Source organism: Apis mellifera, linkage group LG10, assembly GCF_003254395.2.
Source record: "Apis mellifera strain DH4 linkage group LG10, Amel_HAv3.1, whole genome shotgun sequence".
NCBI classification, from domain to species: Eukaryota; Metazoa; Arthropoda; class Insecta; order Hymenoptera; family Apidae; genus Apis; species Apis mellifera.
The window spans coordinates 4545665-4565996 of NC_037647.1; the positions used below are offsets into that span (position 1 = coordinate 4545665).

General features: G+C 32.2%; 3 protein-coding genes and 1 long non-coding RNA gene across 6 annotated transcripts in view; 3 read left to right on the forward strand and 1 right to left on the reverse strand.

The window, feature by feature from the left end:
- Positions 1-3521, forward strand: part of LOC725192 (major facilitator superfamily domain-containing protein 6-A) — a 22232-nt gene extending 18711 nt beyond the window's left edge. For both annotated transcript variants that reach the window (XM_016914381.2, XM_001121067.5), the window contains exons 10-12: positions 907-1110; positions 1465-1632; positions 1994-3521. In XM_016914381.2, coding sequence (XP_016769870.2) covers positions 907-1110; positions 1465-1632; positions 1994-2589 — 968 coding nt within the window. In that variant the 3' untranslated portion in view covers positions 2590-3521. The remainder of the gene's footprint in view (positions 1-906; positions 1111-1464; positions 1633-1993) is intronic.
- The window catches only part of LOC102653659, a 26443-nt gene extending 10112 nt beyond the window's left edge, over positions 1-16331 (reverse strand). The window contains exons 1-2 of the long non-coding RNA XR_003305423.1: positions 14789-16331; positions 14216-14405 (exon numbers count right to left, since the gene is read on the reverse strand). This is a non-coding gene — a long non-coding RNA (uncharacterized LOC102653659). The remainder of the gene's footprint in view (positions 1-14215; positions 14406-14788) is intronic.
- Positions 4010-8471, forward strand: LOC725108 (early nodulin-75). 2 transcript variants are annotated; one of them, XM_006562028.3, is made up of 5 exons: positions 4010-4968; positions 5035-5338; positions 5555-5680; positions 6013-6427; positions 6840-8471. In XM_006562028.3, exons 2-5 carry the CDS (start codon positions 5094-5096, stop codon positions 7353-7355), a joined length of 1302 nt encoding a protein of 433 aa, XP_006562091.2. In that variant the 5' UTR covers positions 4010-4968; positions 5035-5093; the 3' UTR covers positions 7356-8471. The 2 variants fall into 2 exon arrangements, with proteins under 2 accessions (XP_006562091.2, XP_001120993.2); XM_001120993.5 differs by lacking the exon at positions 4010-4968 and having other exon boundaries at positions 5108-5467.
- Positions 9577-12469, forward strand: LOC100577441. Its single transcript, XM_003249957.4, has 4 exons — positions 9577-10692; positions 11009-11165; positions 11250-11460; positions 12088-12469. Exons 1-4 carry the CDS (start codon positions 10689-10691, stop codon positions 12301-12303), a joined length of 588 nt encoding a protein of 195 aa, XP_003250005.2. The 5' UTR covers positions 9577-10688; the 3' UTR covers positions 12304-12469.
- Positions 16332-20332: the final 4001 nt, after the last annotated feature.

Genomic DNA, 20332 nt, shown 5'->3' on the forward strand with positions numbered 1-20332 from the left:
ACATTGACATTCCTCGTCGATAAAACAAAATTATTGTGAAAATGATATTTCTCATAATCCAATGCAAAATTCATTTGATCAATGTTAACGTAATTAAACCGGAATTGATCGATTAAACAAGGATCAAAAAATTCTTTTAAATCAATTCAGAGAAAATTTTTCCAATTAAAATTAGAAATTTAAATCGTTGTAACTTCGAATAACTTCCGGTCAAGAGTTGATTAGGATCATCAGAAGCGTAGAATCTTGTGCCCTTTAAATCGTATTTTTATTTATTCATATACGACTTCCGGTTCCCAAGATCGTCGTGTAAAGGAAAAAGTAATTTTTAATCCTCTACTATCTTCGTTCTTCTCTCTTATCTCTCGGATTTCTTGTCTCACTGACCTATCTCAAAGTTCAGAGAATAGAAACTATTCCTGGAAAAACCCAGCACGCATTTCCAAGAAGAAACATAGTTGGCTCATTCATAATATTTACCTTAGAAGCTCCAAATATTTTGGGTCTCTTTATATCTTGGGAATCGATTGAGATATAAGGATAAAATAAAGTGGCTTCAACGCCAAAGTTTTCTTTATTTTCCGAGCGAAGCAAAATTTGATGAGAAAATTTTTCCTTTCCTATTATTTTCTTCTTATGAAAACTTGATTGCAATGAAAAACGTTCCAACTTCATAAAATTTCTAATAACCACGTTAAAATATTTCTTTGCGTACTCGATTGAAAAATGAGATAAGAATTACGATATATATATTTAATAACTTTTCTTCCATAAGTGATAAATATTTATAAATTTTCTAAGAAGAATAAATTACTTAAAAAAAAAAAAGAATCTCAATGAACTTGACGCGAGAACCGACGATTTTTCACCGAGATAAATATTTTTTTTTCTTCTTCCCCTCCGCAGGAACCGCTTGGGGATACATCGAATCGTTCCTCTTTTGGTTGATACAAGATTTAGGAGGATCAAGATCACTCATGGGTATCACCATAACCGTAGGCGGTATCGCCGGTATACCATTACTGGTACTATCTGGCCCAATCATATCGAAGATCGGCCATGCCAATGTACTTTTTATAGGCTTCGTTTTTTACGCCATAAGACTTTGCGGTGAGCAATCATATTTAATTCTTACGAGTTCTCCCCGTACGACTCCCTTTTGCGACGAATTTAAAAAAAAAAAATAACTGGTTATTAGCGACTTTATTTACACTTATTTTATATTAACGAATTAAGATTCAGACGTGAAGATAACTTCTTGTTGTATCCGAATAAAAGGACGAGGAATTCGATTTTATTTAATCCAAGTTTAATTGTGAATTCCTTATTTAGGATTCGAGAAGATGTTACCCTCTTGCAAAGTGTTTTCCTTGTTAAATCTTTTTGTTTATTAAAAATACAATTTTTTTAACGTTAAATCCAACTTGTACCTTTGAATGATCTGTCTTTTATCGTTTTATACAGGTTACTCCTTGATATACAATCCTTGGCACACTCTTTTCTTCGAAGCGTTGGAATCCGTCACTTTATCGCTTAGTTTCACCGCCGCTGTTACTTACGCGGCAAAATTATCCACAACTACCACCGACAGCTCGATACAAGGATTATTAGGCGGCGTTTATTACGGAGTTGGTGAGCAATTTTCCTTTCCAAAAGAGAGAAACATTCGCGATTTTATTTTTTAATTCACGATACCTGAAAGAACAAATATTTATCAATAAGATGTTCGATATTCAAATGCCTGTAATATAAAATATAAAAATATAAATCTCTTGATACCACGTAATGATAATACACAAAATAATAATAATAGATCCATCGAAATAATCTTCGATCAAACTTATTATTATACGACTTTATTATTATTCATAACTTTATGTACAACTTGTACAATAAAGGTGTATCATGCATATAGCTCATGTTCACTTTGCACATTTTACACGCGTCAACTACACTCTTCTCTAATAACAATCATCATTTAATACACGAACAGGCAAGGGTTCAGGAAGCTTGATCGGTGGATACCTAATGAAAGCCTTCGGCACTCGGCCGACGTATCGAATCTTCGCAGTGGTTACTCTGATCACGGGTATAATGTACTACATCTTCAACGTGGCTTATCTGAAGAAACGGCCGCAGGTGGAGGGGAACGACATAGTGAAAAAGAAAGCGAAGAACGTGGAGAACCAAAACGGTCTCGAGAGTGGTATCATCGAGATCGATTTGGAGGAGAAGAAACGTTCGAGGGACGAGAACGAGAGGAACGAACAATCGAACAATTTAACAGGAATCGACAATCAGGCGTTCATCAGGGAACAGGATGGCGTCAAGTGTTCGAGGAATAGTCAACGAACGAGTAACATAGAGGCGATCAACAACGCCAAGAATCTCGACAAAATTGAGAAAATGCCGTCTGACGAGAGTAAGAAGAAATTTGGCGCGAAAAGGTTGAAGAAAATGCAAACTGACGAGCGCGATCGAGCGAAAGAATGCTCGAAACAAAATGGCACCGCGAATCCGAGCTTGGAGACCTCGGATCGATTTAGGTGTAACGTAACCGTGGAGAAACAACCGGAAGACAAGAAGTGAAGAAAATCCCATTAAATGATCTCGATACTCCTTTTCTTTTCTTCGTTCCTTGTCACGAAACCATTTTTATACCGTTGAAGGTATAAAATACAGGTATACGAAACGAGATGGTAAGAAATGTATGGATGAAAGTATAAAGGAGTTTGGTGTACATTTTACAATATGTAAAGTTTGTACATGCGATTGGAGGAGATTGTTGAATCGAAGATAAATAGTTGTTGGTGATTATTCGAATACATAGAATTCCTAGTTATTTGAAAAGAAATTTTTTAATTTTGTTTTTTACCGAGTTTTTGTATTATTGTTTATATACAAGCATGATTAATTATGTGGAAAATGTATTAATTGTAAAAATTATTAGGCATGATGATGATAAGAAATGAATTTATTAAAAAATAAATTTTTTTCTTATCATAAAATATTCTAAGAAAGAATCTTTTAAGAAAGAAAATATTATTTCTAATATTTTTTTTAAAATATTCTTATTTAATATTTTTTTTCATTCTTTCTTTATGTGAATTGTTTTAATATAAATACATTTGAATTAACTTTTCAATTAATAATTATACAATATATTTGAATTTATAATTGAATTCTATTACTGTTCGAATAATTACAAATAATACTACAGTATGATGATGATGGAATGATATGTGAAAATGTTAAATTTTGTTTATTCATAATTTGATCATGCTCGAATATTATTCGAGATTATTTCGCAACAAATAGCATCGTGCATGTACTTCACGCAATATCGAATTAATTTTATTATACTTTTTTAAATATTCGAGAAATCATGCAAACATATGTAACTATGTAACATTTTATGTGTATTGAACTTAGGGTAATGCGTAAAATTCTTTATTTCATAGTAAAGGATGTTATTTTTTCTTAAAGTAACATTGAAGTTAATATATTACGTTTAAAAATCATCCATAAATAAAATAGTATTTTAGAACTTTTATAGATTTTTAAGTTTTAAAGATGTAACGAATATCTAAATCTAAATCGTTAAATCGTTACGTGGAAAATTCCAAAATTTATGTGATTAATATTGTTAGAGATTAAAATGTATTTTCTATGCTTCTACTTTGAAGTGTAATATAATTACACTTATAATTTCATGTGGATATTTTTTATTGCTTATAATATTGAAATATAATAATTTAAAATATATTATATAAAAGTAGAACATTGAAAACACATTTAATTTACAAAAAACATGATTGCATAATATTATGCAATACCTATTATGTTATTATCTTTACAAAGAAATGTATTTTTATCATTAGATATTAATACTAAAAATGTGATATTAAAAAATATTGATAATTATAATAATTTAAACGAAATTAATAGAAAAATTATATTTAATCGAATTGATAAATATTATTTAAAAAAAAAATAGATAATAATATTAAAATACTCAATAAATATGAAATAATGAAAAAAGTACTAGAAATATTATAAATAAATACTAATATTAATAATTTAAAAAATATTCAATATTAGAAAGAAATATATTTACTATTCCAATAAAGTGTTGCAATTATTTTCTTATAATTGAAAATATACCAAGATATATTCATAAACCTCTAACAATATTAATTATAAAATCATTTTTACAATCTTATTAACACGTTTAATATTTTTAAAAAAATTGTATAAAATTTTGCGCGATGATGAAAACGAACTAAGAAGATCTTAATATACATAATTGACATAAAGCACATTAGAATTGACGAAAACGTTGTATAATAAAAAATGTTAAATAAGAAAACAATGACAATTCTTCGAAAGAAATGTGATATAATTATGCAAGTAACGCGTAATTACGAATCTTCATAATGTATTATAGTTACATCGTTTACGAGAAGGATAAAAAAATACAAAAATATCCCATAGATCGAATAGAAAAATAAATGAAAATACAAATAATCAAAGTTACTTCCCTATTGCTCCCATCAAAATTCTTTTGTGCGATGTAACGAATATATTTTTTCAGATATCGCAAAATATTTTCGTTCAACAGCACGATAGTGAATTTTTTTCATGTTACTTACACATCAAATCCGAATATAAATCCATAATATATTATTTGCTCATAAAAAATTCAATTTTCTAGTAATTATTTTATAATTCTGATAGTTTCAGCAATGATCTCAAGGTCGCCATTCATCGTTCGATTCAACCAATTTCGACCATCTCGTAACGGTGTGTTATAATTTGCCAAACAGGTTAGAAGTATTTTGTCAAGTCTCGTTGTTTCGTCCCATTAGCACCATCACCCGTACGGCCAATGTTTTGTCGTCGAACATCCATCATTGAACATCCAAAAACGAAAGCGAAAAACAATTCCTACACGATTCTTAAAAAAATGTATAAAATATTTGAGACAATCCATTGAGAATTTCTGTCTCAAAATTTACGATTTTTTTTTTTCAGATTAAAAGGAAGAAAAGAAGAAAATTGTAAACGATATTGAATAGTGGCAACAGGTGAAAATGGAGTTGGACAATAAATTAGCAACGAGTGGCTCGAGAGATACAGTTACGAGTCTATATAGAAGACACGAGGCGAAGTTCCCTGATCATTCATCTTTGAATATCTTGAAGAAGATGATACGCGCATTAATTTCAGTGCTTTTAGCAAGTCTGTCGATCTTGCCTCAAGTGATGTCATATGCGAAAGTGTGGAGGAACGGTCAAGAGGACGTGGACACGAGGGACGATGATCCGTGGATCGTCAGGTTAGATCATTTTGGATCGTTTTGGAAGACAACGAACAACGTTTGGCTTAACCTTTCTATTATTTTCGTAAAGTTGATAACAATGATTATGATTGGATAATTTTTAAAAAGACATAGTGAATTTCTAAGGTATATTCCAAATGCAAAAGTAACCTAGTTTCAATTAGATTAATAATTGGATAATTTCTTTTTTTCTTCCGGTTTGTTGCAACGAAGTAATGGAACGCAAAGCGAATCGAGGAGCATCAAGAACATAGCTATCACTATGTCACCTGTATACATCTCACCGAAAATTCAAAATCTAAAAAATGGCGAAGCAGTTAATTATCCCTCTGTTGGAAGGTAAGAAAGATTGTTACGTTTAAAATTAAAGAGAAAGAGAGAGACAAATTATATTCAAAATTTTGTTGTAATTTCTAAATTCTATTTAAAGATTTCAATTACAAATATTAAAGAATGCATCAGGACATAAAAAATTAAAAATAATCAAAAGAATGTAAATGCATTAGTATCATGTATCTATTTCATATTTTGATTTAATATTTCTTTTATGTTTTAACAATTCATTTGAATTCTTCAAAAACTTTCACAATACTCACAGACAATTTACTCTATACTATGTTAATTTAATTACATTTGTTAATGTAATGTTAATGTAATAAAATGTTAATTAGATACACAACATTGGACCATGAATTCTTAGCACAATTGAACACAAAGAACGCAAAGAAACAGATTCAGGACAGGTATCATCCATCACCGCTTAGTTTCAAAAACAAAGACCCATCTAACGATATGAAAGAAAACTCGAAACCTGCTAATAATCGTCCAAGTGGCCCACCAAGCGGCCCACCAAGCGGCCCACCAAGCGGCCCACCAAGCGGCCCACCAAGCGGTCCACCAACTGGCCCATCATCTTCGAGCACGTTCGACTTTTCTAAGCCAACGTTTTCAGAAAGCTACGACTATAAACCACCAGATTACTTGAGCAGTAAGCCGATTTCGAAACCGCCAGATTACCTCGGCGACAAGCCGATTTCCAAGCCAATGTCGATGGACGACTACGCAGATTCTGAGATAAGTGACAAGGTACATTCTTCCAACACCAAAATACTCTACTTTGCTTTTGAAATTCAATACATGCATTCCCCCCTCTCTCTCTCTCTCTTAGACTACTTTGTATACATTATTGAAATTAATTGAATAAACCTTGAAGTTGATGGACGATGCTAAGAAGTGACAGTAAAGAGGATAAGATATTCAAGTCGAAGTACGTTATACTTTCAATCTCGATCTCGACGACAAAGTACAATAATTCAAATTATTGAATTAAATATTCATCAGAATTCTCTTTTCAATAATCTTAAACCAGATTTTTAATCATTGTTTTAAGATGATGATACCATACAACTAACCAAACTTCAAATATCCACCATACCGTGATTAAAATTCCAAGCCAAGATCAATCTCAGTTCAAACTCGCGCAAATGATCGTTTTCAGCCACCAGATTCCTACAAACCGGATTCCTACATGGTGTCCCACGATTCCGACTACCCCGATTATCAACCGGACACGTCTTACAACAATGATTCACCGAAACCGATCGAGTATCCCGGCCATCTGGATCATCCGCCGTACGACGACCACCATTCTTACGGCCACCATCATCACGACTTCCATCACGAGGTGATCTACGACCACATACCGGAATACCACCACACCGAGCAGCCGGAAATGAACGATCAGAGGCTCGACAAGAGGCCGTACTCTTATTACTACATAGGCAAGAAGCTTTGGTACATCCCGCTGTATTTCAGCATCTATTTCATCATATACATAGCTGCCCTCGTATTGAAGAGCATCGCAAGGCACAAGATCACGTTCCCCGCGCATTTGGCCGATGCTGTGAATCACGATCACGCCAGATCCAACAACGATTTCAGCTGGTGGGATTTCGCGGGTGAAGCGTTGCAGAGCGTCGAGAACTTTGCCGAGAAGCATGGAAAAATTTTTTAGACCGATCTTTAATCATTCGAAATGACTTGCAACGAAGAGGATTGATTTCGATGAATCAGTTTTATTATATATATTTGGAAATCGATATCGCGATACGAGTTATATTAGATCGTGTAACGAATCGTTATTACTTTTCAATATATTGCACGAGCTAATGTTATGATATTGATGAATGTTTCGATGATATCGTATATACAAATCGCAATAGTTAAATTAAATTCGTGGAATTCTAATTTCGACAACATACCGAATCCACCGTTTGTTTGTAAAGATAACTTTATAAGTAATATAAATATCACAGTACCAGCAATAATTTTGTACGTGTAAATATTATAAGTTTTTGTAAATATTTAATGTAATATTTATATAAAAAGTGTAAGAACAATTTCACGCTATTCGTGTATTTATGAAATAATTATATATGGAAATGAAAATTTACACCAATTCTCTGCTACGTTATGTATTCTATTTTCAAAAAACAAAATTTGTTTAAACGATAAAAATTTTCCTTCCATCGATAACTTTGATGATCTTAAATAAATATTTCCTTACGTGTATATTAAACAGAAGAGTGAAATTGTTATAATCCTATCATTTCGAAAGAAACTACTCTAATAAAGATTTATTAAAATTAATTTTCTGCTCTATTCTTTCTATCCTCATTTGGAGAAATCAAATATGTCCAAGCCTGATCTTCGATAATCGAGTAAAATTTAATTTACCTTAAATAACAATGGCGGCTGGGATCATTTGGCGCGCGATCGATTCCTAAATTCCTGAGAAACAAGCGTATTCGGTTATGACTGCTTCTTACAATCGCGCGACCAGTGGTGGCGCAAGTTTTTGGCGAGATAACGAGCCGGAATTTGTCAGTATCGGCGAAATCGAAAGAATTACTGGAAACGGCACGAGAATTCTAATGGCCTCGCATTCCTATTGACCAATTACGCCCTTTCGATTCATCCCTGCTTTCATTCCACGTATGATTCCGTCATTTCGTACATGGAATACGAATCATCATCCTTTCGTATCACACTTTCGCGAATTTTATATACGCTGCATTTTTCATACAATCAGAATATTCATTTTCGTTCAGCCAAGAGAAAGAAAGAAATGGATCTTGTTTTAGATTTATTTATTTTTGTTTTTCCTCGAACGATATGATAATCTTGATCCACATTCATTAAAAGAAACTATAAATGAGGATTTCTCCCTGTATCTATTATTTATAATATATAAATATTGTATATTACTAAAATACCATTCTGAAAGTAAACTAAATATGACATATAATAATTCTATCTTAATAAAATCCAATTTTATCAAAATACCAAAAACACCTGTTCAATTATTTTAACAATTACAAAAACGAAATATCTCAAACCGGTCAATTCGACTTGATTTCAGTATTAATAATTAATTCCAATTAATTGAGTATCTATATTATAGCGAGATACCTCAAACTAACATCCAATTTTCGAAGCAGAGATTAAATACAAAATTTTACGAGTATAACCGGTTAAAATGCGTTCAAACGAGGATAAGACGCAAAAGTCGAGCATCAAGTAAAACCATCTGTCGCAATTATCGCCGGGTTAGAGTATTGTTTCAACGGGACTCGCTTAAGAACTTGCTAATCGCCTCACCTAATAACCGTACGAGGATGCACGCAGCCTAACTGACCCAAACATAATGCTTTCTTTGCCTAGATACCATCCACCAACATGCGTTCATGCACGATCATATCAAAATTTCCATTCCTCCCGAAAGAAACTTTCCGATACGCGGTTCTTTCACGGTTTAAACAATGATCGAGAAATGGCTAAACGCTCAAATTGGCTAAAATGACGAAAATCCAATCCAAAGTGGATCACACTATGCTATGCTGCTATCATACTTTCACGTAAATAGGATATAATTGGAAAGAAATTGGATGTTGTGAGAATTGGATGTACACGTGAGGATGGAAATTGTTGAATTTGGTGTCGATATTGATAATGGATTCACCATGATTCATGTAAATTTTAATAATATGATGTTTGTATTAATGCTCTACAATTTATTGTTTAATATTAATCTTAATTTTAAATATATTATATATATATTAGAAGATTTCTAAGATTTGAATTGGATTCTATTAAGATTAAATTATTTAAAAAGTTAAAATTAAATTAAAAAATAAGTATATGTAATTCGAAAAATCAGATCTAACGTCTATTAAGAGTGTTCTTTCAAAAAGTGTTTATTCTATTTAAGTTTTATTTACTTATAAATATAACATTTATAATTGGATACACTCAACTTCATTTTACACCTGTACGTAAATTTATCAAGATCAAAAAAATCCGTTAAATTAATATTCTCGTATGTGCACTAATCAGTTTCCTTAAGGCGTATATCTGATTGAATTACATACCTCATCTTTTTATTTAATACTTTATATTTAATTTTTGATTTTATTTCATTTAAAAATATTTGGCTGCTTTTGTTTTAAAACGAACACAATCCAATATATTAGCATTTTTAACAAATCGTCAAAAATTTCAATAATTCTATCAAAAACAGCCAAATATGGAACATTAATTTTTAACAAAATCATTGGAGAGAAACTTCATCACCACTTTGAACTTAATTAATCACCATAATCGACCATGAAATCGACCAAGAACGCTATACAAACACATCATCCGCCCAATCTAAATTAACTCCTTCATCCCAACCGACGAATCTCGACCGTGCACCTCATCGATTCAACGAGATCTTATTAAAAAACCAAACATAACGTGAATTACTTTTCAACGACCCGATAATGGAAACCGTCTGGGTGGACACGATGGATCGAAGACACGATCTCTAATCTCAAAACCGAATTTTGTCTGAAATCTTTCTAGACGACGACCACACGAGGACGCGTAAGAGTAACTATGTAACAATTAGGGCTTTTTAGCGCTGCACGCTGGATTTGCTTAACGTTTCTCGTGATACAGTTACCGGTAGCCGGGCAGTATGTTTAAACTGGACCCACGAATCCTTCAGTCTCCCCTTAGATTTTATCACAGACGGTTCACTCCGACCGGCCCGATTCACTACGTTGACAACTTTGAGAAACGTTTCAACGAGATCGATGAACCCGCGGCCATGAACGAGGAATGAACGTTCGTGAATCTACGTATCGGCCGGTGGTGGAATCGTTTCCGTTTCCATGAACCGGTAAGGGAAAACAGAAGACCAGTGCGCGTATGGGCACGTGTTCACGAATGAGAGGAACAAGACGTGGTAGTTTTCGAGCGATATCGAGGATTCCTTGGAAACAAGTGAAGAGCAATTGAAATTATGGGTAGATAATTTTTCGATATTGGGAATTATCTTTTTTATTTCTTCCAAGATCCGAGTAAAAATAGATTTTTCAAACGAATTGTGATTCGATTTTGGGAATTTTTATTTTTTCGTGAGCTCTTCAAAATAAGATACTCGGGTGGAAATGGATTTCGTTCGAGTTTTGGAATAAATTTTTCATACAAAAGTTTTGCAACGTAATGTTGAAAATTTTGATTCGATATCGGAGATTTTTATCTCTTGAATCTTCCCTAAAATAGCTAAGTAAGAAATGGAGAATGTTATTTTTGAATGATTCGAAATCTTCTATATTTCAGATAGAATACAAACAAATCTAGTGTGTCACTATTTTCTGCTACTTGTTTTCGTTTCCCAAGTAACAAGTGAACCGACTTTCGACGAGATTGATATACTTCCGGAATCCAATAAATATGACGACGCATCTGCAATTGGCACTGCTGTTCAAACATACAGGTTTTGATATATTGAAGAATTGTTTTCTTAAAATAAAAATTACTTGGTTAAATTAATCGAATATTCTTCTTCTCTTTGATTTAGAAATCCGAGAATGTATCGACGCGGTTACCAGGAGGATCGTGGATCAATGTATCAGGATAACCATGATGATCATCACGATGATGATGATCATCATGCAATGAAAGAGGAAGAACCCGATATGAAATCTATGAGAGCGAAAGTCGATTATTGGAGCGGTTATTACGACTTTTTGATAAACGAAGGAAGTTACAAATTTTGGGCTGTATTTCAAGTAAGTTTCTATGAATTTCAAATATGTTATTCTACGAAAAAAGGATAAAATATCGTATATCTAATATCAGGATAATGTTCAACGCTAGATTTTTATTGGAAAATAACCTCTCATTTGATGTTGCAAGAATATTAAAATAAAATATATAAACATGTTTATATATTTAAAATTCCAGCATCTAATTAAACAAAAACCAAAGTAATAACAATCAAGTAAGTACGTAATAATATAATTTCAGTTGAATAAAGAGAAACGTGAAAATGGCTAACAACAGTTAGATACAAAACCGCAAAAACGTGTCGACCATAAAAAATGCATTACCATAGAATAAACACTTATAGAATAGTGCATTCTCCATAAGCTATCCTATCACTTCCTATTTGCGTGTGGTTTCTGATGCTTCGTGTCGAGTTCAAACGAGATTAAGATCAAAAAGTATTCTCAAAAGAAAGTAAGATATTCGTTAAGAAATTTTATTAAATACTTTTTTAAAATTATAGCAAATAATTTCTTTGAGAATTCTTTTCGAGCATTTTTAAAGCGTCTAATGTTCGTTAGTTGGATCATTGACGATCGAAATCAGTGTTAACGATAAATATTGATAATTAAACGTGAATTTTTCAACAGCTTGCCACCGCAGCTCTCCTCATCTACAGCGGTTTCGCGGCGCTTTATTACGCCAAGGTTAATCCTCCAACAATAGACGATGAATTCGACGATATTTTACGTCGACGACGAAGACGAAGAGCATTGTCCATCTCTCCACGGGATAAATCGTTTTGCGGTTTGGACAGTGCTACATATCAAAGGATAATCGACGCGATTGCTAGAAAAATTCACTGACGAAGAGTTTTCATCAATGAACTTTGTCTCGGTAAAAATTCCATTATAACGATTACTTACGATAATTTTGACAATTAATTCGACAAAAAAGATTCGTTACAATGGAAAGATTAATTAAAATTAATGATCTTTTTCTTATTCAATTTGGAAAACATGTAATATCTGCTCTTTATTATATAATACATATTATGTTTGTAATTAATTTATAACGAATTTATAAATTATATTATAACTTGTATATATATATAACAATTATATGTATCATATTATTAATGCAGTTGTATACATTACATTTTTCTGCATGAATATTCTACTTAAACTAGTAAATACTAACAGAGTTTAGAGATATATTCTTTGTAAAAATAATGTATACGTAATAAATATTTATTTTTTAATTCCTCCATCATCATCTACTAATTTTTTTAAATTTAATATCGATTCTTTGATTCCCCTCTTTCACTTAAATTAAATTTGAAGAAGTCTGATAACATAAAATAAGTCACTACTGTAATATGAACTAATTATTTATCTATAATTGTAAATATAAAATATATTTTTCTACAATCTACGAAAAATATATTTTAAAATTTATATGATTTCCTATAGTCTTTGATCAATAATTGATATGAATATAAACCAATCAATTAGATATCAATGACTGTCAAATGGTTTTTAAATTGTATCGACTAATTCTTAAATTTTCTTATTAAACCATTATTTTAAGTTATTATCGCGAATAAATTCATAATGCACATATTACGCGAATTTATTATTGAAAAACGACGAAGAAGGATTTCTCGGAAAAGCAAAGAGGATAGGGGAGATTTTGCAGGGCGTTTCGAGTGTCCACGCGCTGGCATGGACCATCCTTCGTTAAATGTATGCGCGAAAGGATCAAAACGTAATAAAAATCCCTCGAAAAAATGTCGACCGATAAATCAGCGGTGGCTGGCTATGCACGCCTGTGTCTATACGAGTTTTATATGTGAACAAGTATATGCGCGATACGCGTGGTTCAACCTCGAAGGCAAATTTTCTTGTCGAACAGCGCAACGTAAACGAGAGACCCTTGAGAAGGATCATTTTGGAGGAACAGGAGCGTAAGATGGATTTTATCCTACAGATTTTTATTAGGAGTGTTGTATGGTAAGTGATAAAGTTTTAATAGGAAATGGTAGTAAATAAGAATATAAAAATAATATGTTTATCTTTTAAATTGAGTAATACTTTTTTATTTTATAATTCAAACTTACCAATTAAGATAAGCAATTAATAAAGTTGGTAAATAAATAAATTATAATTACTTAGGAAGAATACTAGTATGTTAGAATACTAGTAGAAGTATCAATTTGGATAAAATTGATAGCTTGTTTTATATTGTAATAAAAGAAAAATAATGTGTTTAAATTTATTAAAGTAAACGAAAATAACTGACACTATGTGCTATTATAATGTAAGCTATAAATATTTTAGTGTAATTAATGGAATAGTACTCCTTGAAATAAAGAAAAGAAGAAAAAATAAATAAATAAGCATTGGAATAAATATGCTATAACAGAAATTGACTGAAATTAATGAACTATCATACTATTCAATGAAAAAGTATTAAACTTGCAATCGTCAAAATATTTCAAGATATATTATATTAACTATCTAGCAAGAAATTATTTTATTATTAATTAAATTAATTTTAGTATTAACTATCTCAAAACAATCATGACAAGATTGTATATGAATATCTTTATAACATTTCTTACATTATATTCCACTATTTTATACGCATACTTATAGTATACTACAACATACTTATACTTTCTCTTGTATATTATATAGCAATTAAGTTTATAAATAATTTTAAAAAAACATGATGTACTCTTTTCTTTTTGAAATGTTTTTAGATTATTCAACTTACAATAGACAAGTCATTTGATTTTAACGACTCTTCTTCATCTCTCCCTGAAGTAAATCAATTACATGAGAAAACTGGTTAAGTACATTCTTTGATGGATCTTCGTTAAGTGGAAATTCTTGTACACAAGCGTTACATCTATGTAAATATGACGAAGATCAGAAGAGGGAATCAATGTCTGGATTCTTGGATTCTGCAATATTAAATATACCAGATTGTTTCTAATAATTATAGAATAGAAATTATAAAAATAATTCTTCTATGCTGTCCTATTTTTTTGCTTCAAATTAACCTTTATAGTTAATAGCCTTTGTGTTTTATAATACCTCAATTTCCATAATACTGTTCTATTTTCGCTAACTAACTTTTTACATAAACTTTTAATATTATAATAAAAATCGATCTAAAACTATCCAAAATATAAGAATTCAAAAAATTGTTAAAGAAAATTAACACAGAAAATATAGAAATAAATATTCAAATATCCAATTGTCAACATATAGGTTAAATTGTTCGACTTCGATATATTAACACTTAACTAATAAATATATATGATATATATTCGATTCAACTTACTCGAATATAATTCCGATCTCGAATTCGAACTAAGATAATTCAATTTAATGCAAAATTTAAACTTTATCAAGTTAAAACCAACTAATTCACCAAGAAACAAACTTTTCGCGCACGAACTGAAAACTTTTTCGAATCCTGAACGATCACGTGATCGGAGTCACAAGAAAGTGGCCTCTCGCGGCCAAGAATGGAATACATTAATCGCGACGGTCACCGAACCCTATATCCCCTATATCCCCAGATCCGCGCTCGCAATTAGAAATTGAGTTATATTTCTTGCGCTTGTCGTTGAATAAATATCGATCGATCGTGGACGCATTCGTCGTGCAGAAAATATATTATAAACGTCCATCGATCGATCGCGAATATTTTAACCGGAAAGATAGAGGAGAAGGGTCCGGTACGGCCCTGCAAAAATCACCCACCCAGCGTGTTCGCTAACGCATTCCACCATGTAGCCAGCTGCAAGGGGTATACCTACGGCAAAAGTACAAGCACGAGGGCTTTGTGTTCGCCGTTATTCGAATAAACGAAATTTTATTCGATTTTTTATTATTTTATTCGTTAATTTTGGACGAAACTTAAAAACTTTGAAACGATAATTTACTTAAAATAATTATTTTAAATATTGGTGACGCGCGTTTCGAATGAATCAAAAGAATTTGAAGCAAGATGAATGAATTGGGAAAATGATAACTCGAAGAATTGATTATTTGAGCACGTAATTCCTTGATTTTGGAATAAGAATGATAAAAGAAAAAGTAAATTTTCTATTCGTATTAAATGGAATATTCTTTAGATTCGTTGCACATTATAATTAACGAAAAGTCATAAGCAACGTGGACCAGCAAATTTATTCTTTCATTTTCAAATTTCGCAAATGACGAATAAATTCACTATTCAAAGATAACAGGCCAGATTTTAATTTATTCCTTGCAGAAAATGGCTCGACGCAGATGCTCCATCGCCCATCTCCAAGAATCTCGAACGGGAAGAGCGAAAGAGGGTTGAGGCTCCTCCTCCCCTTTTTTATTCCCCTTCTTCCATCTTTTATTTTGCGAATAAAAATTTTTCAAATAAATCTCCGGCCGCGAGGGTAAACGGTAGGGCATAAAAATCGCATAAAAACTGTTATTTACAGCGGTGTGCATCAACGAGCGTCGATAATTCTCGCGTGTACCGAACTCTCTCGACACGGAGAGAGAGATGATACGCGATGATAATGGCGTTGCACGGCGAAACGCGAAATCGAGCTGAGATAGCGAGCGGCCCAAAGGCGATCGTGGTCATTAACCGGGCTCCATTTTGCGGCAAAAGATTGCCGATCGGCCAGTATCCTCCAAATTTCGAAATTTAGCCACACACGACACGATCTTCGTTTAACGATTAATTCAACAATCGATTGGCAAAGATGTTGATACAGCGTAGTAATTCGAGACGCGTTTTAAAGTAAAAGCGTTTTTTCCTAAATGAAAGTAAATGTAAAATGCTATTTTCTTTTTTTAAGTTAACAAATATTTAATGTATCGTGGACTTTGATACATTTTTCAATAATTATTTTTAACTTCAAATAAAGAATATGATAGATGATTCTACATTAAATTTTATGATATAAGAAATTAAATCTTTATCGAATTTGATATGAAAATATTTATGCACCGATGAAATGTTGATATCCTAAATGATCGCCAAAGTTGAAATTGCATGACTGAACACGGTAGCAAGGAAAAGATTGGTTGCAGATAAATCTTCGACACGCAGGTGTAAAAAAAAATTTTTTTCTTACACCTGGACACATTCTGGATATTTATGAGGTAATTAAAAAGATTTTTAGTATTCAACCTTAAATTTTTTACCGTAAAAAAAAAAAATAAAAAATTTTTGTTCGGAATTATAGAAAAATGCACGACCAAAAACGAGTTTTCGAATATTCTAGATAAATTTTTGAAACGCGATAAAGTGGAGGAATTTTTTTATCCTACACACTATTTTTTTTTTAATATTAAAATCTTCTCAAAATGGCAAAATTTGATACGTCATTCTTTTTCAATTTTTTTCAACATTTCAAGAATTTGTTTGTCTTTGAAAAATTACAATATTCAATAAATTATTATTATATATAAATATATATATAAATAGTACATCAATATTTTCATTTTTTTTCAAATTTTATTGCAATTAAATCAAACGAAAAATTGTTACGACAAAAATTTTAAATAAATATTTACGTTATTATTAAAACAAAACAGAAAAATTTACGATTGATTAAATATAATCAACAAACGAATTATCTTATCTGTTTAAAATTATTAAATACGATTTATGAACAAGAATGTAGCTCAATTTTTACGAAAAGTATAGCATATCAACTTTTGCCATCTGATCGCGCAGATTTACCAGCAATTAAATTTATTTAACCAAGCTATCCAGGCAGGAATAATAATCGAAGAGAAAAAAATGGAGGAACGTCAAGTTGCGAGGCAGGAAGCGACTTTTAATATTCCAGATAAATCTCCAACGCGCGCGAGAGGTTGGGGGCGATCAAGGGGCCCCGAAATAGGGGCCCGCGGATAAAAACAGTAATTTATGATGCAATGCTTGGCGGCGATCGATAATTCTCGCGTTACGAATGCAAGCAGAGCGAAAGCCAGCTCGTGCAACTTTTCTCTGCCATCACCGCCCTCTATTTTGCTACCATCCTTCCTTTAAATGGTCTTTCACACCGGATATTTTATTATATCTCACAACAATTTCATCTAAAAACCTATCCTTTATATTTGGACAAACATTTCTTTCTCTGAACTCTGAATTTTTATTTTTGTTTTTTAAACACTTGAATGATTGTCTAATTCTTTATAAAAAAAATAGAATGCTTAATTGTCATTTCGAAACCAATTACATCTAATAATCATTCTCACGATAACTAAATAAAATTAAACGAAGCTCTCTTGCATAGCAACTTCTCTTAATAAAAACGCGAAATTTCCCAATTCAAATTATTCTTCGAAATTGGAATATTATAAATAAAGCAAAAGAAAAATCTATAAATTCAACATCGATTAGTTGGCAAATCGTTACGCTAGAGGGCAGCAAACGTATCCATGAAACCCTCCCGAGTAAAACAATTTCCTGAGAATGGCCAGTGTGAAACCGCTGTAACCCCTTTCCTCCCTCTCCCTCCCTTCTATAGTTAATGATAATAATAATGAGGATGTCGGGAAGCAGGGATGGACTGGAGCAGGGCGGAGACGGATACCAAGAAATCGTTGGAAAGAGCGCGCGCGCACAAAAGCAGCCACCGCGCAAAAAAGAATTCATTATGACATAGGTGGAGGATATCTATCTAAGGAGGGAGGAGGGCTTTATCTCGATGGGCTCGTTTAACGGGAGGAAGAGTATCGAAGATAAAAATGTTATTTACGGCGGCCCTGTTGCAACAGAGTGAATAATCGCGGATGCATATGCGGCCCCCTCGAAACGATTCGACGATTTTAAAAGACAAATTGAGGGGTGGCCACGAGGTTGGCATAAATATGACGGCACAATGTAGAGAAAAATGATAACGCGACATTTTTGCCCGTGGAGCTTACGTGTTTTAAAGATGTGTTTATCTTTTATGTTGTTGAATGCGTGTGTGCGTGCGTGAGTGCGTGCGTGGACGAGAAGGTAGCAAAATTGCAATAAATTCGAGGTTGCAAGCGTGAAAGCGATTTTTCATTTCTGATACGTTGTGGTTGGTAAAGGGAAGAAATTTATATTAATCGGTGGGTAGGTGATTTTTCAAAGATTCACTGCAGTGATGGATGATGATTTGTCCAAGTTTGAGAGATTAGTGGAAAATTGATATATTTTTTGGACAGGTGTTGAAGAATACTTTTTTTTTATTTTTGGATGAATGATTCGTTTCTCATCGTGACATATTGGTAATAATTAGTCGAGTGAATAATCATTGAGAAAAATTTAAAAGAAACGATATTTAACGATATTTAAGAGAAGTTGCAAGAGATTTTTATGGAATTCTTTTAACATCTATAAATATAAATTCAATTTATTGAATTTCTTTATTTTACGTGAAACAAATTGTTAGAAACAATTGTTAACTCGTTCCAATTATAGAAAATTTTTAGAATAATTGTATAAAACTTCTCAGAAATTCATTAAATATCTACACTTGTTCCTCACTTGTTCTTATAATTACAGAAAGCCTCTAGAAACCTCGATCAATCAATTTTTAAAAAACTTGTTCACGTTTCAAACGCGCTCGATTAACTTGTTCTCAATTTACTTTATTAATTATTATTCGGCCTCCCCTCGCAACTTTAATTATCATCGGTGCCAATAAACGAGAAAAAAAAAAGCTTTGCACAAAAGTTGCAAGGATGAATTATCTTCGTCCAGTCGAAAAGATGTAAACGTTGCCCTTCCTCGGCCTTCTTAATGAAGAGCAAAATATCGTTGCATCGAACAGCTGGCAGAAAATTCATTTGCCAGTGACGATGCAAGAAAAGATCCATGCAAGACGTAAAAATTTATTATTCGTCGGACCTACGTGAGGGTCATTTATACGAAGTGTATGATTTATCGACGCGTTTCGATGCGTTCTGAATGAGCATCCGATACGCTGAACGACTTTTTGGCCCCTATCCAAAGGGACTGCAAGACCCCGTGATTTGTGTGGCCATTCCGTGATTGTAATGCAGAATCCTCGATTAATTTCTTTCTGTTAGCTGTTCAAACATCCGATCGGAAAAAAAAAAAAAAAAAAAGAATCACCAGCCACCGAGCTTTCCTTTTCTTTTTTTCTTTCTTTTCCTTTTTTTCTTTTTCTTTTTTTTTTAAGCATCGTTATAAATGTATCAACGAAAGTGTATCTCAAAGTTATCCGAGGTGGTGCTTCTTTGGGATGTACGAGAAAAGTATTGGAAATAATTATCGATGATTTATTTTACGGGATGATGGCACATGGTAGTTACGGATAATAGGTAAGATACGAAATAAAATTGTTTCCCTTGTTTGAGTAATTTGATACGATAATTTGAAAGATATTGTCTGAATTATTTCACGAATATTTTTCAATACAATATTTTCTGTATCAATCATTATTATTATTCTGAAATCATAAAAAATTATAATTGTATTTAATGATTTCGATTATCAATCGCTTAAATTTCTTCTTAAATTATTTCAAGATTATCTCAAATTATTTTTTTTGTTTTATCTTTAACTTTTCATTAATATTCTATTTCCTCATTCGAATAAAAAGTATCCAACCATAATATTCTAATTCTCCATTATTCTTCTTCGTAAGTTATAACGTAGTAATAAAATTCCATAATACTCATAAATCTTTTAACCAGAAAATATTGTACACTCATCAAATACCAAACTCTTCAACGACACTTCCAAGGAAAACACGGATCGCGTGAACCCTTCGTCTTCGGCTTCGTCACAAATAAGTACCATTCCTGGGTGCATAGAGAAATGGCACATCGAAGAAGCTAGTCGTACCGGTTGCCGTCGCTAGGCTTCGAACTTTATTATCCA